Genomic DNA, 17,257 nt, shown 5'->3' with positions numbered 1-17,257 from the left:
CACTAATCCCTTTGTAGTAACTGCAAGCGTTACTGGAGGTTAAATATTTATCTTATATACAGACTTGGCATTTAATATGGAATATTTTTTTTGTGGGGGTGAACTTACTTTTCAAGATGTCTTGGAACCAAAAGTTCATTGGAATTATGTTGAAATTATTCTAGATTTTGTTAATGTGACCTTTAAAAGAAACAAAAACCACATTTGACATTTCGAAACAAATAAATTGATCCTTGAAAGTGATGTAAACTGATATCGAACTCAATTCATGGACATTACTGTGTTAAACTTCTGTACGTTTTCCAGAATTATCTCTTTATTTTGCACATTAGCCCAATTTTTTTTTAACAAAAACAAAAGTTAAATTACGACTGGGATTACGGACAGTAAAATTACAGTTCAGTACTTCGTGTAACCCCCACGAGCATTCAGGAGAGCACGTACACGTTGAGGCATGCTGTTCACGAGATTTGCCAAGGTTTGGACAGGAATCGCTTGCCATGCAGTGACAATAGCCTGCTGCAATTCACGCACATAGGTCGGCTGCTGGTCCAAGTGGTTGATTTGACGCGTTAATTCTGCCCACAACTTCTCTATCGGATTCATATCCGGGGACATGGCAGGCCACTCCATATGCTCTACACCACGGTCAGCAAGAAAGTGTTGGATCATGCGAGCACGATGAGGCTGTGCATTGTCATCTTGGAAGACAAAGTTTCCTCGAAAGGCTGCACGAGCAAATGGAAGCAATGTTTCTTCCAGAATGGCCCTGTACTTGAACTGGTTCAGGTTTCCATTCAGAACAACCAGGTCAGTTTTTCCCCCTGCATGAAAAGCAGCCCAAATGGTCACCCCACCACCTCCAGCTTGGACTATACAATCTTTGTTGTAGGCTTCATGCACTTGTCTGCGCAATCGGACGTGGCCATCTTGACGATAGACCAGAAATCTAGACTCGTCACTGAAGATCACGTGATTCCAGTGTCCTGGCTGCCATTGACGGTGCTCTCTGGCCCACTGCAATCGACACTGGCGGTGTTGTCTGGTCAGGCATGGCTTTCTTAGGGGACGCCTGGCACGATAGCCTGCTTGAATCAGTCGTTGGTTGACTAGCCTTCTGGATACAGGCACATTTGTCAGTTGCTGCCACTCAGCCCTAAGCCGATTAGCTGACTTGGTACGGCCATTGCGGACTAACCGGTGCAGCTGGCGATCATCCCTCCTTGTGGTTCTGCGGGGACGTCCTGGCCTCGGTATTGGAGTAGGGACACCCCTCTGAGCATTTCGTTTCAGGATCTTTGACACCTGACCTTGAGTGATGCCATACTGCCAAGCAATAGCACGCTGTTTCATGCCGTAATTTCGTAAAGCCACCACTCCATGACAAACAGCATTGTCGAGTTGACGGACCATCTCCAGAGGAAGCGGCAATAACTTTTGGAGATGTGCAGCAGTTGTTTTCCACTAATACAGAACGCAACAACCCTTGTATACCCGACTGTGAAGCGAATCATCAAATGCACATGTCCGTACATTTTGCCACGCCAGCTGTGATATAATCGTGTTGTTGACTTCTTGCTGCGACAGACAATCAGTGACATGGTTCTTTTAAGAAATAAATCACCAAAGTGTAAAAGAAACTCACCAGATTGATATACTGAGTTAAGAAAGTAAACCCAAGTCAAGAAAAAAAAAATATTCCATATTAAATGCCAAGTCTGTATATTAAAGTCGCGGAAGTTTTGTGTCCAGCCGTCATGCTACGTCATTACGTATATGATGTCATTACAGCGTAAACACCCGCTCACTTCAAGAGCGGCAGGAAAGGTCATTCATCTTTGGGGTATATAGATTACAGTCTCTCTATGGTCGGGTCTCAAGAACATTGGGTGTGTTCTTTTACCAAGTTTCTTGTGGAGAGATCACCAAGTGGTTTAAGCATTCGAGCAAGCACTCCATTCAAAACCGTTAAGGAACGGCTGGCTTGGCAAGCGCTAGCTAGCAGCTTGGTAAATGAGCACACCTCCAACCCTTGTGGGGTATATATATTACAGTAGATCTTCGCTCAGTTCTGAAAGTAAAACTTACCTCATGGATGTCGGGATTCCTCCAAAGTCTTTGTTTAATGTTATAAACAGCATTAGTGACGGTTTGAAAAGCTGGTTTGAAATGACGTGATGGTTTGAAAAAAAACAACATGGACACTGCAAGGACCTCCAGGAAAGAAGTCGGTATTTCAAAAAAGTAGATCTGGGGTGAATTATCGGGGGTAGAAAAGATCAAGGTTTTGGATGGGGGAAGATAAGAGATTGTGGCGAACAGCTGTTTTAAGACTTGGAGGGAGGAGTAGGATTGAAGAGAGTGAGGGAGTTTGTTCCAGAGGTGCGAGAAAAGAGGAATGAAGGAGTGAAGGTGAATAGAGAGTCTTGATTTTGGCAGTTTAACCATAAGAGGGTTACTGGCAGATCTTGTACCCTGCGACCTGCAGGAATATTTGGGGGGACAGAGCACAGATAGAGCTGGGGGAGCTAGGCCGGAGAGGAGTCGGTAGAAGACAGATAGACCACCAACCTGCCTGCGGTGAGTGAGTGAAAGGCCCTCGGAGTTAGCTTCATCATCGCGGGAGATTCCAATGATTCTGAAAGCTTTGGTTTCAAGAGCGTGAAGCCAAGCTAGGTGTGACAAAACACCGTAGACTTAATATTTGGTAGCACGGCCTTTGGACAAAATAACTGCATTCAAGCCCTTCCTATAGCCATGAATGAGCTTCCTACACCTCTCGACTGGCAGTTTGTCCCACTCTTCTTGTGAAAACTGCTCCAGTTCTCCCAGATTTGAAGGGTACCTTCTCCCAACTGCTGTTTTCAGATCTCCCCACAGGTGTTCTATGAGATTTAGATCTGGACTCATTGCTGGCCACTTCAGAACAGTCCAGCATTTTGTCTTGAACCATTCCTGGGTGCTTTTTGAAGTGTGTTTGGGGTCATTGACCTGCTGCAAGACCCATGACCTTCGACGGAGACCCAGCTTTCTGACACTGGGTTGAACATTCCGCTCCAAAATGCCTTGGTAATCTCCTGATTTCATGATGCCATGCACACATTCAAGGTACCCAGTGCCAGAGGCAGCACAGCAACCCCAAAACATCACTGAACCAACTCCATGTTTGACTGTAGGGAAGGTGTTCTTTTCTTTGAAGGCTCCATTTTGTTTTCTGTAAACATAGAGATGATGTGCTTTACCAAAAAGCTCTAATTTGGTCTCATCTGTCCGCAGGACATTCTCCCAGAAGGATTTTGGCTTGTTCAGGTGTTTTGGTAAACTCGTCGGGCTTTCTCAGCAGTGGGGTCCTCCTGGGTCTCCTACCACAGAACCCCCTTTCAGTGAGTTGAAGACGGATGGTGCGAGGTGAAGCTGTTGCACCTTGTGTCTGAAGCTCAGCTTGAATCTGTTTGGCAGTTGATCGAGGTGCTTTGTCCACCATTCAAACGATCCTTCGCTGCTATCTTCTATCAAGTTTTCTCTTGCGGCCATGTCCAGGGAGGTTGGCTTCAGTGCCATGGGTCTTAAACTTCCTGATAACATTGTGTACGGTGGACACGGGAACACCAAGGTCTCTGGAGATGAACTTGTAGCCTTGAGATTGTTAATGCTTGGCTACAATTTTGTGTCTGACCTCCTCAGACAATTCTCTGGTTTTCTTTCTTTTCTCTGCGCTTACTTCGGTGCACACAGTGACACAAAACAGCAGAATGACTCCTTTTCTCTATTCAAACTGGTTGAATGAGTGATTTTTATATTGCAGGCACCTGCAACTCACTACAGGTGAGTTCAATTCCAGAGTAAAGGAGAATCACCTGGTTGAAATCCAATTATTTATAACAACTTCTAAAAGGTGCCAATAATATTGTCCGGGCCATTTTAAGATTTGTGTGTGGAATAAGCTAAGATTTAGTATTTTTTCACCTTTTTTTGTTTTGTTCCACTGCAAACCAAAGAAATACAAATGTGGATACCAAAATATTTTTTTATTTCAACAATTTTCTGGAAGAAATGGTGCATTATTTGAAAAAACTGCAAGGGTGCAAATATTTTTTAGCCACGACTGTATATATATATATATATATATATATATATATATATATATATATATATATATATATATATATATATATATATATATATATATATATATATATGCTTTGATATGTGATCATTGCAACCTCGTCTACAATGGTGAAAACAAAGGACGTGAAATATTTATCAATTCTTTAAATCGTTATTAAAAGTTGGCATCTTGTGTAAATTGAAAATGCTCTCGTCTTCGATGAGCCTCAGCTAAATGTAATGTAAATATCACAGCACACTCAATCTGTACTGGTGTGTGTGTGTGTGTGTGTGTGTGTGTGTGTGTGTGTGTGTGTGTGTGCAGTACCTTGCCAGTGGCACGCAAAGGTGCCGTACCGAATCCCTTGTACATGGCTTGGCTCGAGGCACTTTCTCGTGATCTTCCCCCAACTCTACTCATTCGTGGAAATCAGCAGAGTGTCCTCACCTTCTACTCTTAGTGCTGTCTCATCATCGACCGACATAACGTCTTGTCGTCATTCCTCCATGTTAACGACCGGTGCGATGAAGGATGCGTCACCGTAGTTAGGTTGACTGTAACCAAGTCGAGTTAAGTGTTGATTAGCTAGTGATGGGTTTTGCTTTGATTTTCTCGTCTTGCTTTGACAAACGTTTTACTCGAATTAATTCAGAGGCTTGTAAGTTAAATGAATGCACGCTTTTTGTATGTGCACACAATCTATACATGAATGTACAGAATTTACACAACACACAATGAACCAAAGTAAAATATAGAAATGCTGCATTGTGTGTAATTTTATATATATATATATATATATATATATATATATATATATATATATATATATATATATAATATATATATAATATATATATATATATTGTTACGGTGCTCGGACAAGAATCCCGCTCCTGAACACCAAAGGTGTTACGGGTCGGGGTTCGGGTTTACTACGAGGGGGTTAACCCTTGTTCCCTCCCGAGCTTACCGGACCTGCGGCTGCCGCACATGAATAACTTTGTACTTAGCAGGTTGCGAATCGGCAACTACGAACGCCGATTCGTCCGTCGCGCGATAGCTTACCTGTACCACGTGATGGTCCCAATCGGGGAACGCACCGTATCCTCCTGCGGTACATCAATTTAGATGGCCGAGCGAAAAACCGTTGGTAACCGCCGGAGTAATGGTAATGTCGTTACGGCCGATGTTAACCTGGGTGCGGACAATGGTGGATCAATGAAGGAAAAGACTTTCACAGACAGAGAAAGGAAACGTTTAACAATTTGATTTATTACAGACATTTACAATGAAACTTATCGATAGGAAAGAAAAACGGATGACAAGCAGGAACTTAGCTTATTCTATGCCTTATTACGATTCCTATGAATAAACGCTGCATGTGCCGAGCACACTTTCACGGGGAGGGGAGGGGGATGAACAAACAAACGTAGGAAACCTGATAGCACACAGGCTACGATGCTCCGGATGCCTCTCCTGCCCCACGTCCTGTTGTCGCCACTGAGCAGTACGAACAGGTAATGACAATCCCAGCACAGAGAGGCAGAGTGAGGTCGATCGTCAGCACGGCAGAGTGACACAGGCCAAGAGAGGAGCACACGTGCTCGGTATACAATCCAGGTCCCAAGAGTGGAGCACACGTGCTCGGTCTACAATCCAGGCCCCAAGAGTGGAGCACACGTGCTCGGTCTACAATCCAGGCCCCAAGAGTGGAGCACACGTGCTCAGTGAACCCAGCTGAGTGAGACAGGCCCGGAGTCAACAAAGAGACAGGCCCAGAGTGGAGCAATCTTGCAGACACGTGGTGAGTGCACAAGAGACAGGCCCAGAATGGAGCAATCTTGCAGACATGTGGTGAGTGCATAAGAGACAGGCCCAGAGTGGAATAATGCAGGTGTAGAGGCCTGCTAGAGGGAGACCAGCCAAGAGCAAAATGTCCACGTGCTGAGTGGGCAGAAAGAGAATCAATGTCTTCTATCCCTTTGTTCATCCTCGTTGAGGGAGGGGGGGGGGGGGATCTTGGAGGTCTCCTGGCTCCCGATTGGTGGAGCCAGTTACTCCGCCCCACAAGCTCCCCCAAAATGATTCAGGACCTGATTGGTGAGTGTCTGAACCTGGACACCATGGTGTGCCTTGGATCCTGGTGCATTGTCTGGTAGATTATCCCTTATGAGAGGAGGACCTGTCTTTCCCTTTCCCCAACGCATAAAGACATACTAACTGGTTGGTCCGATTGACACGAAATTTTACCATAGGACCATGTCCGCCTCAGGAATTTTTTAAAATTCCTAATTATGACGTCATAGGTCACATGGTATGGATGCTATCTTGGAAAAACGTAACACCTCTATATCTCCGAAACGGCTCAATGTAAAAAAATTAAACAAGGCTCATGGTGAAGTACACTCCATGGGGAATAAGATATGTTAATGATGATGTCATCGATGCCTTCATTATGATATCATAGTTCGATGAGTACAACACTTGATCTGTTCAGTATGGAAAAAAAATTCTCTGCAACTGTTAGTCCGATGGACACGAAATTTTCAACATTGGAGAGCCACCTGTAGAATATTTTTAATGATAACTGACGTCATAGGTCACATGATACAGGCACCATCTTGGAAAAATCGAAAAACGTTACACCTCTATATCTCCGAAACCACTCCATGGAAAAAAATTGAAACGTGGCTCCTTTTTCAAGTTCTCCACAAGGGGAATAGGTGTTTTTAACGATGTCATTGGTGCCTTAATTATGACGTCATAATTCGATGGGGACAATGCTTAGTCTGATCAGTTTGAAATGTATTGAGCATGATCTACACAACAATTATCTTGGAGAATATAAATTTATGATGTCATTGCTCACGTGGTCTGGCAGCCATATTGGATCAAAGAAAAAAAATGTTCAAAAACAGAAGAGTTAGCTCGCATCAAGTTGTCTGCGCAGGGTATGTATTCATGAATACCGTCTCGTTTGTAATATTGGTGATATCACATTTATAGTCAAAAATTAAAATTAATTAAACCCCCCCCTCCCATTCCTCCTTGTCCCCCCCCTCCCCCCCCCAACGAAGCAAACCCCCAGGATATACACAGGGGTAGGTGCAGAGCAGAAGTTTGGTACAATTTTACAAACGTTTGAGGAAGTTGTTCAGTGACAACACAACACAAACACTGCAAAGATATATACACTACAGGTCAAAAGTTTTAGAACACCTCAATTTTTCCAGTTTTTATTGAAATTTACGCAGTTTAATGTCCAGTGAATAACCTGAAATGATACAAAGGTAAGCAGTAAACTGCTCGAGGTTAAAAAAAAAGTTTAGGTTCGCAAAAACGGGAAAATAATGTAAATTTCACAGTTATATTGTAAAAAAAAGGCCTTCTTCAGGGAACAAGTAATGGGTTAACAACTTACAGCTGTTCTGCAGCAATGTAAGTAAATTAAGCCTTGAAAGTTGATGCAAACAATTTCTACAGGTGTCCCAACCTCTGCTGATTACTTGATTACAAACCCCCTGTCTGTATAAAAGCAGTATTGGAACAGACTGTTATTACACCCTCTGAAGCATTATTTGGACAATATTGCACTGCAGGAAGTAGGATATTGGAAACTGGAGGAAACTCTGACAGGAAGAGGTCTGGCAGACCCAAAGCCACAACAGAATCAGAAGACAAGTTTCTGAGAGTCAACAGCTTGCGTGATAGGCGGCTTGTAGGACAACAGCTTAACACGGGTCGAAGTAAGCAAGTCTCAGTTTCAACGGTGAAGAGCAGACTTCGAGCTGCAGGTTTGACAGATCTAGTGGCAGTAAGAAAGCCATTGCTAAAATGGCAAAATAAGAAAAAGAGGCTGCCTGGGCCATGAAGCACCACCAGTGGACTACTGAAGACTGGAAGAAGGTCTCATGGACCGATGAATGAAAATTTGAAATCTTTGGTTCATCACGCCGGGTTTTTGTATGCCGTCGAGTCGGCGAAAGGATGGTTCCTCAGTGTGTGACACCAACTGTCAAACATGCAGGAGGAAGCGTCTGGGGCTCTTTTGCTGGATCCAGAGTCGGCGACTTGCACAGAGTGACTGGCACCCTGAACCAAAAGGGCTATCACAGCATTTTGCAGCGCCATGCAATACCCTCTGGTATACGCCTCGTTGGTCATGGGTTCATCCTACAGCAAGATAATGACCCTAAACACACCTCCAGGCTATGTCAAAACTACCTTCGAGGAAAAGAACAAGACGGGAGGCTTCAAATCATGGAATGGTCAGCACGGTCTCCAGACTTAAACCCCATCGAGCTGGTTTGGGATGAACTGGACAGAAGGGTGAAAGCAAAGCAACCGACAAGTGCAACACATTTGTGGGAACTTCTGCAACAGTGTTGGGAAGAACTTCCCGAACAATATTTGATTTCCATTGGAGAAAGAATGCCACGAGTGTGTTCGGCGGTTATATCTGCAGAAGGTGGCTACTGTGCGGGGTCAAAAATTCAAATAAAAATTTGTTAAACAAAATGATTCTATGATTTCTTTTTTATAATCTCCAATTGTTTATTTGTTCTTTGTTTAATTTCAGAGCATTGAGACATTAAACTGCGTAAATTTCAATAAAAACTGGAAAAACTGAGGTGTTCTAAAACTTTTGACCGGTAGTGTATATATATATATATATATACACATGTGCTACTATAATGGTTGTTATTATGGTTGTTGTCGTGCAATGCTAAGTTGTCCTCTTGAAGATCCTACACCTTGTAGAATATGTTTGTATTTTTCTTTTAACTGTGCTGCCATTGTCCATTACAATGATGTTAGAGAACATGAGGAATGCATGACTCAGGAAGCAAACCTGCCCACAAGAGCAGGTGTAATGGTCACGTTGAATATTAAAATCTCACAACAAGAACCGGTCTTGAAAAGCTCCGATTTGAGTCCGTTTTGCAAGAGGGAACAGTGGATCATGGGACGTATTAACGATCACTTCCATTGAGTGTATTTGGTAATGAAGACTCATTCAAATGAATGGGAACAATGTAATTGTTTATTAGTATCCTGCCATTTGTTACACTAAATGTAAGCTTGTGTGTGTGCTTATTCCTTTCTTTGTGGGGAGTCTGGCAGCAAACGAAAAGACAAATTTACACAAATAAATGTCATGAATTCTGTGACTTTTCTGTGCAACGATTTTCTGTTATAGAAAAATATGCGACAAATATCGACTACGATTGTGCAATGGTCCCAGATGGTGTCAAAAAAACCCACTCTTGCACATCCTTTCTGCTCTGCTCACATTATCATTTGTCATGGGTTACCTTCTGTCGACCTGAAGTTCAACTAACATCACAGCAATAGACAAAAAGGGCACAAATACAGATCTTCTTTACCAGAGGCCTTGGAAGCTTACTTCCAATAAACAATCACAGTTTCCATCAACTCATTCCTTAAATTCCTAATCTTCCCCAATGTAGTGTTCTAGACTCCATCCGATTCCTAATCTTCCCCAATGTAGTGTTCTAGACACCATCCGATTCCTAATCTTCCCCAATGTAGTGTTCTAGACTCCATCCTAATCTTCCCCAATGTAGTGTTCTAGACTCCATCCTATTCCTAATCTTCCCCAATGTAGTGTTCTAGACTCCATCCTAATCTTCCCCAATGTAGTGGTTTAGACTCAATCCTAATCCTAATCTTCCCCAATTTAGTGTTCCAGACTCCATCCTATTCCTAATCTTCCCCAATGTGGTGTTCTAGACTCCATCCTAATCTTCCCCAATGTAGTGTTCTAGACACCATCCGATTCCTAATCTTCCCCAATGTAGTGTTCTAGACTCCATCCTAATGTTCCCCAATGTAGTGTTCTAGACCCCCATCCTAATCCTAATCTTCCCCAATTTAGTGTTCCAGACTCCATCCTATTCCTAATCTTCCCCAAATTTAGTGTTCCAGACTCCATCCTATTCCTAATCTTCCCCAATGTAGTGTTCTAGACTCCATCCTAATGTTCCCCAATGTAGTGTTCTAGACCCCCATCCTATTCCTAATCTTCCCCAATTTAGTGTTCCAGACTCCATCCTATTCCTAATCTTCCCCAATGTAGTGTTCTAGACACCATCCGATTCCTAATCTTCCCCAATGTAGTGTTCTAGACTCCATCCTAATGTTCCCCAATGTAGTGTTCTAGACCCCCATCCTATTCCTAATCTTCCCCAATGTAGTGTTCCAGATTCCATCCTATTCCTAATCTTCCCCAATGTAGTGTTCTAGACCCCATCCTACTCATAATCTTCCCCAATGTGGTGTTCTAGTCCCCCATCCTATTCCTAATCTTCCCCAATGTAGTGTTCCAGATTCCATCATATTCATAGTCTTCCCCAATGTAGTGTTCTAGACTCCATCCTATTCCTAATCTTCCCCAATGTAGTGTTCTAGATGCCATCCTATTCCTAATCTTCCCCAATGTAGTGTTCTAGACTCCATCCTACTCATAATCTTCCCCAATGTAGTGTTCTAGACTCCATCCTATTCCTAATCTTCCCCAATGTAGTGTTCTAGACTCCATCCTATTCCTAATCTTCCCCAATGTAGTGTTCTAGACTCCATCCTATTCCTAATCTTCCCCAATGTAGTGGTTTAGATTCCATCCTATTCCTAATCTTCCCCAATGTAGTGTTCTAGACTCCATCCTATTCCTAATCTTCCCCAATGTAGTGTTCTAGACTCCATCCTATTCCTAATCTTCCCCAATGTAGTGTTCCAGATTCCATCCTATTCCTAATCTTCCCCAATGTGGTGTTCTAGACTCCATCCTACTCATAATCTTGCCAATGTAGTGTTCTAGACTCCATCCTATTCCTAATCTTCCCCGATTGTAGTGGTTTAGACTCCATCCTATTCCTAATCTTCCCCAATGTAGTGTTCTAGACTCCATCCTATTCCTAATCTTCCCCAACGTAGTGTTCTAGACTCCATCCTACTCATAATCTTCCCCAATGTAGTGTTCTAGACTCCATCCTATTCCTAATCTTCCCCAATGTAGTGTTCTAGACTCCATCCTACTCATAATCTTCCCCAATGTAGTGGTTTAGACTCCATCCTATTCCTAATCTTCCCCAATGTAGTGTTCTAGACCCCCATCCTATTCCTAATCTTCCCCAATGTAGTGTTCTAGACTCCATCCTATTCCTAATCTTCCCCAATGTAGTGTTCTAGACTCCATCCTATTCCTAATCTTCCCCAATGTAGTGTTCTAGACTCCATCCTACTCATAATCTTCCCCAATGTAGTGGTTTAGACTCCATCCTATTCCTAATCTTCCCCAATGTAGCGTTCTAGACCCCCATCCTATTCCTAATCTTCCCCAATGTAGTGTTCTAGACTCCATCCTATTCCTAATCTTCCCCAATGTAGTGTTCTAGACTCCATCCTACTAATAATCTTCCCCGATTTAGTGTTCTAGACTCCATCCTATTCCTAATCTTCCCCAATGTAGTGTTCTAGACTCCATCCTATTCCTAATCTTCCCCAATATAGTGGTTTAGACTCCATCCTATTCCTAATCTTCCCCAATGTAGTGGTTTAGACTCCATCCTATTCCTAATCTTCCCCAATGTAGTGTTCTAGACACCCATCCTATTCCTAATCTTCCCCAATGTAGTGTTCCAGATTCCATCCTATTCCTAATCTTCCCCAATGTAGTGTTCCAGATTCCATCCTACTCATAATCTTCCCCAATGTGGTGTTCTAGTCCCCCATCCTATTCCTAATCTTCCCCAATGTAGTGTTCCAGATTCCATCATATTCATAGTCTTCCCCAATGTAGTGTTCTAGACTCCATCCTATTCCTAATCTTCCCCAATGTAGTGTTCTAGATGCCATCCTATTCCTAATCTTCCCCAATGTAGTGTTCTAGACTCCATCCTACTCATAATCTTCCCCAATGTAGTGTTCTAGACTCCATCCTATTCCTAATCTTCCCCAATGTAGTGTTCTAGACTCCATCCTATTCCTAATCTTCCCCAATGTAGTGTTCTAGACTCCATCCTATTCCTAATCTTCCCCAATGTAGTGGTTTAGATTCCATCCTATTCCTAATCTTCCCCAATGTAGTGTTCTAGACTCCATCCTATTCCTAATCTTCCCCAATGTAGTGTTCTAGACTCCATCCTATTCCTAATCTTCCCCAATGTAGTGTTCCAGATTCCATCCTATTCCTAATCTTCCCCAATGTGGTGTTCTAGACTCCATCCTACTCATAATCTTGCCAATGTAGTGTTCTAGACTCCATCCTATTCCTAATCTTCCCCGATTGTAGTGGTTTAGACTCCATCCTATTCCTAATCTTCCCCAATGTAGTGTTCTAGACTCCATCCTATTCCTAATCTTCCCCAATGTAGTGTTCTAGACTCCATCCTACTCATAATCTTCCCCAATGTAGTGTTCTAGACTCCATCCTATTCCTAATCTTCCCCAATGTAGTGTTCTAGACTCCATCCTACTCATAATCTTCCCCAATGTAGTGGTTTAGACTCCATCCTATTCCTAATCTTCCCCAATGTAGTGTTCTAGACCCCCATCCTATTCCTAATCTTCCCCAATGTAGTGTTCTAGACTCCATCCTACTCATAATCTTCCCCAATGTAGTGTTCTAGACTCCATCCTATTCCTAATCTTCCCCAATGTAGTGTTCTAGACTCCATCCTATTCCTAATCTTCCCCAATGTAGTGTTCTAGACTCCATCCTACTCATAATCTTCCCCAATGTAGTGGTTTAGACTCCATCCTATTCCTAATCTTCCCCAATGTAGCGTTCTAGACCCCCATCCTATTCCTAATCTTCCCCAATGTAGTGTTCTAGACTCCATCCTATTCCTAATCTTCCCCAATGTAGTGTTCTAGACTCCATCCTACTAATAATCTTCCCCGATTTAGTGTTCTAGACTCCATCCTATTCCTAATCTTCCCCAATGTAGTGTTCTAGACTCCATCCTATTCCTAATCTTCCCCAATATAGTGGTTTAGACTCCATCCTATTCCTAATCTTCCCCAATGTAGTGGTTTAGACTCCATCCTATTCCTAATCTTCCCCAATGTAGTGTTCTAGACACCCATCCTATTCCTAATCTTCCCCAATGTAGTGTTCCAGATTCCATCCTATTCCTAATCTTCCCCAATGTAGTGTTCTAGACTCCATCCTACTCATAATCTTCCCCAATGTAGTGGTTTAGACTCCATCCTATTCCTAATCTTCCCCAATGTAGTGTTCTAGACTCCATCCTATTCCTAATCTTCCCCAATATAGTGTTCCAGATTCCATCCTATTCCTAATCTTCCCCAATGTAGTGTTCTAGACTCCATCCTACTCATAATCTTCCCCAATGTAGTGGTTTAGACTCCATTCTATTCCTAATCTTCCCCAATGTAGTGTTCTAGACTCCATCCTATTCCTAATCTTCCCCAATGTGGTGGTTTAGACTCCATCCTATTCCTAATCTTCCCCGATGTAGTGTTCTAGACCCCCATCCTATTCCTAATCTTCCCCAATGTAGTGTTCCAGATTCCATCCTATTCCTAATCTTCCCCAATGTAGTGTTCTAGACTCCATCCTATTCCTAATCTTCCCCAATGTGGTGGTTTAGACTCCATCCTATTCCTAATCTTCCCCAATATAGTGTTCCAGATTCCATCCTATTCCTAATCTTCCCCAATGTAGTGTTCTAGACTCCATCCTATTCCTAATCTTCCCCAATGTAGTGTTCTAGACTCCATCCTATTCCTAATCTTCCCCAATGTGGTGGTTTAGACTCCATCCTATTCCTAATCTTCCCCAATGTAGTGGTTTAGACTCCATCCTATTCCTAATCTTCCCCAATGTGGTGGTTTAGACTCCATCCTATTCCTAATCTTCCCCAATGTGGTGGTTTACACTCCATCCTATTCCTAATCTTCCCCAATGTGGTGGTTTAGACTCCATCCTATTCATAATCTTCCCCAATGTAGTGGTTTAGACTCCATCCTATTCCTCATCTTCCCCAATGTGGTTGTTTAGACTCCATCCTATTCCTAATCTTCCCCAATGTAGTGGTTTAGGCTCCATCCTATTCCTAATCTTCTCCAATGTAGTGGTTTAGGCTCCATACTGTTCCTAATCTTCCCCAATGTAGTGTTCTAGACTCCATCCTATTCCTAATCTTCCCCAATGTAGTGTTCTAGACCCCCATCCTATTCCTAATCTTCCCCAATGTAGTGTTCCAGATTCCATCCTATTCCTAATCTTCCCCAATGTAGTGTTCTAGACTCCATCCTACTCATAATCTTCCCCGATTTAGTGTTCTAGACTCCATCCTATTCATAATCTTCCCCAATGTAGTGTTCTAGACTCCATCCTATTCTTAATCTTCCCCAATATAGTGGTTTAGACTCCATCCTATTCCTAATCTTCCCCAATGTAGTGGTTTAGACTCCATCCTATTCCTAATCTTCCACAATGTAGTGTTCTAGACCCCCAAAGTATTCCTAATCTTCCCCAATGTAGTGTTCCAGATTCCATCCTATTCCTAATCTTCCCCAATGTAGTGTTCTAGAGTCCATCCTACTCATAATCTTCCCCAATGTAGTGTTCTAGACCCCCATCCTATTCCTAATCTTCCCTAATGTAGTGTTCTAGACTCCATCCTATTCCTAATCTTCCCCAATGTAGTGTTCTAGACCCCCATCCTATTCCTAATCTTCCCCAATGTAGTGTTCTAGACTCCATCCTATTTCTAATCTTCCCCAATATAGTGGTTTAGACTCCATCCTATTCCTAATCTTCCCCAATGTGGTGGTTTAGACTCCATCCTATTCCTAATCTTCCCCAATATAGTGTTCCGATTCCATCCTATTCCTAATCTTCCCCAATGTGGTGGTTTAGACTCCATCCTATTCCTAATCTTCCCCAATGTAGTGTTCTAGACTCCATCCTATTCCTAATCTTCCCCAATGTGGTGGTTTAGACTCCATCCTATTCCTAATCTTCCCCAATGTAGTGGTTTAGACTCCATCCTATTCCTAATCTTCCCCAATGTGGTGGTTTAGACTCCATCCTATTTCTAATCTTCCCCAATGTGGTGGTTTACACTCCATCCTATTCCTCATCTTCCCCAATGTGGTGGTTTAGACTCCATCCTATTCCTAATCTTCCCCAATGTAGTGGTTTAGGCTCCATCCTATTCCTAATCTTCTCCAATGTAGTGGTTTAGGCTCCATACTGTTCCTAATCTTCCCCAATGTGGTGGTTTAGACTCCATCCTATTCCTAATCTTCCCCAATGTGGTGGTTTACACTCCATCCTATTCCTAATCTTCCCCAATGTAGTGGTTTAGGCTCCATCCTATTCCTAATCTTCTCCAATGTAGTGGTTTAGGCTCCATACTGTTCCTAATCTTCCCCAATGTGGTGGTTTAGACTCCATCCTATTCCTAATCTTCCCCAATGTGGTGGTTTAGACTCCATCCTATTCCTAATCTTCCCCAATGTGGTAGTTTACACTCCATCCTATTCCTAATCTTCCCCAATGTGGTGGTTTAGACTCCATCCTATTCCTAATCTTCCCCAATGTAGTGGTTTAGGCTCCATACTGTTCCTAATCTTCCCCAATGTGGTGGTTTAGACTCCATCCTATTCCTAATCTTCCCCAATGTGGTGGTTTACACTCCATCCTATTCCTAATCTTCCCCAATGTAGTGGTTTAGGCTCCATCCTATTCCTAATCTTCCCCAATGTGGTGGTTTAGACTCCATCCTATTCCTAATCTTCCCCAATGTAGTGGTTTAGACTCCATCCTATTCCTAATCTTCCCCAATGTGGTGGTTTAGACTCCATCCTATTTCTAATCTTCCCCAATGTGGTGGTTTACACTCCATCCTATTCCTCATCTTCCCCAATGTGGTGGTTTAGACTCCATCCTATTCCTAATCTTCTCCAATGTAGTGGTTTAGGCTCCATACTGTTCCTAATCTTCCCCAATGTGGTGGTTTAGACTCCATCCTATTCCTAATCTTCCCCAATGTGGTGGTTTACACTCCATCCTATTCCTAATCTTCCCCAATGTGGTGGTTTAGACTCCATCCTATTCCTAATCTTCCCCAATGTAGTGGTTTAGGCTCCATACTGTTCCTAATCTTCCCCAATGTGGTGGTTTAGACTCCATCCTATTCCTAATCTTCCCCAATGTGGTGGTTTAGACTCCATCCTATTCCTAATCTTCCCCAATGTGGTGGTTTACACTCCATCCTATTCCTAATCTTCCCCAATGTGGTGGTTTAGACTCCATCCTATTCCTAATCTTCCCCAATGTGGTGGTTTACACTCCATCCTATTCCTAATCTTCCCCAATGTGGTGGTTTACACTCCATCCTATTCCTAATCTTCCCCAATGTGGTGGTTTACACTCCATACTGTTCCTAATCTTCCCCAATGTGGTGGTTTAGACTCCATCCTATTCCTAATCTTCCCCAATGTAGTGGTTTAGGCTCCATACTGTTCCTAATCTTCCCCAATGTGGTGGTTTACACTCCATCCTATTCCTAATCTTCCCCAATGTGGTGGTTTACACTCCATACTGTTCCTAATCTTCCCCAATGTGGTGGTTTAGACTCCATCCTATTCCTAATCTTCCCCAATGTAGTGGTTTAGGCTCCATACTGTTCCTAATCTTCCCCAATGTGGTGGTTTAGACTCCATCGTATTCCTAATCTTCCCCAATGTGGTGGTTTAGACTCCATCCTATTCCTAACCTTCCCCAATGTAGTGGTTTAGGCTCCATACTGTTCCTAATCTTCCCCAATGTAGTGGTTTAGGCTCCATCCTATTCCTAATCTTCCCCAATGTGGTGGTTTAGACTCCATCCTATTCCTAATCTTCCCCAATGTAGTGGTTTAGGCTCCATACTGTTCCTAATCTTCCCCAATGTGGTGGTTTAGACTCCATCCTATTCCTAATCTTCCCCAATGTAGTGGTTTAGGCTCCATACTGTTCCTAATCTTCCCCAATGTGGTGGTTTAGACTCCATCCTATTCCTAATCTTCCCCAATGTGGTGGTTTAGACTCCATCCTATTCCTAATCTTCCCCAATGTAGTGGTTTAGGCTCCATCCTATTCCTAATCTTC

At 42.8% G+C, this 17,257-nt stretch overlaps 1 protein-coding gene across 1 annotated transcript in view; it reads left to right on the top strand.

Annotated features, from left to right (window-relative positions):
* The window catches only part of LOC137422075 (solute carrier family 12 member 2-like), a 222,851-nt gene extending 217,980 nt beyond the window's left edge, over nucleotides 1-4,871 (top strand). Inside the window, exon 26 of the mRNA XM_078772946.1 lies at nucleotides 4,433-4,871. Coding sequence (XP_078629072.1) covers nucleotides 4,433-4,568 — 136 coding nt within the window. The 3' untranslated portion in view covers nucleotides 4,569-4,871. The remainder of the gene's footprint in view (nucleotides 1-4,432) is intronic.
* Nucleotides 4,872-17,257: the final 12,386 nt, after the last annotated feature.

Source organism: Myxine glutinosa, chromosome 2 (assembly GCF_964187855.1).
Source record: "Myxine glutinosa chromosome 2, kmMyxGlut1.1, whole genome shotgun sequence".
Taxonomy (NCBI): Eukaryota; Metazoa; Chordata; class Myxini; order Myxiniformes; family Myxinidae; genus Myxine; species Myxine glutinosa.
This window is presented reverse-complemented; position numbering and strand designations above follow the sequence as displayed.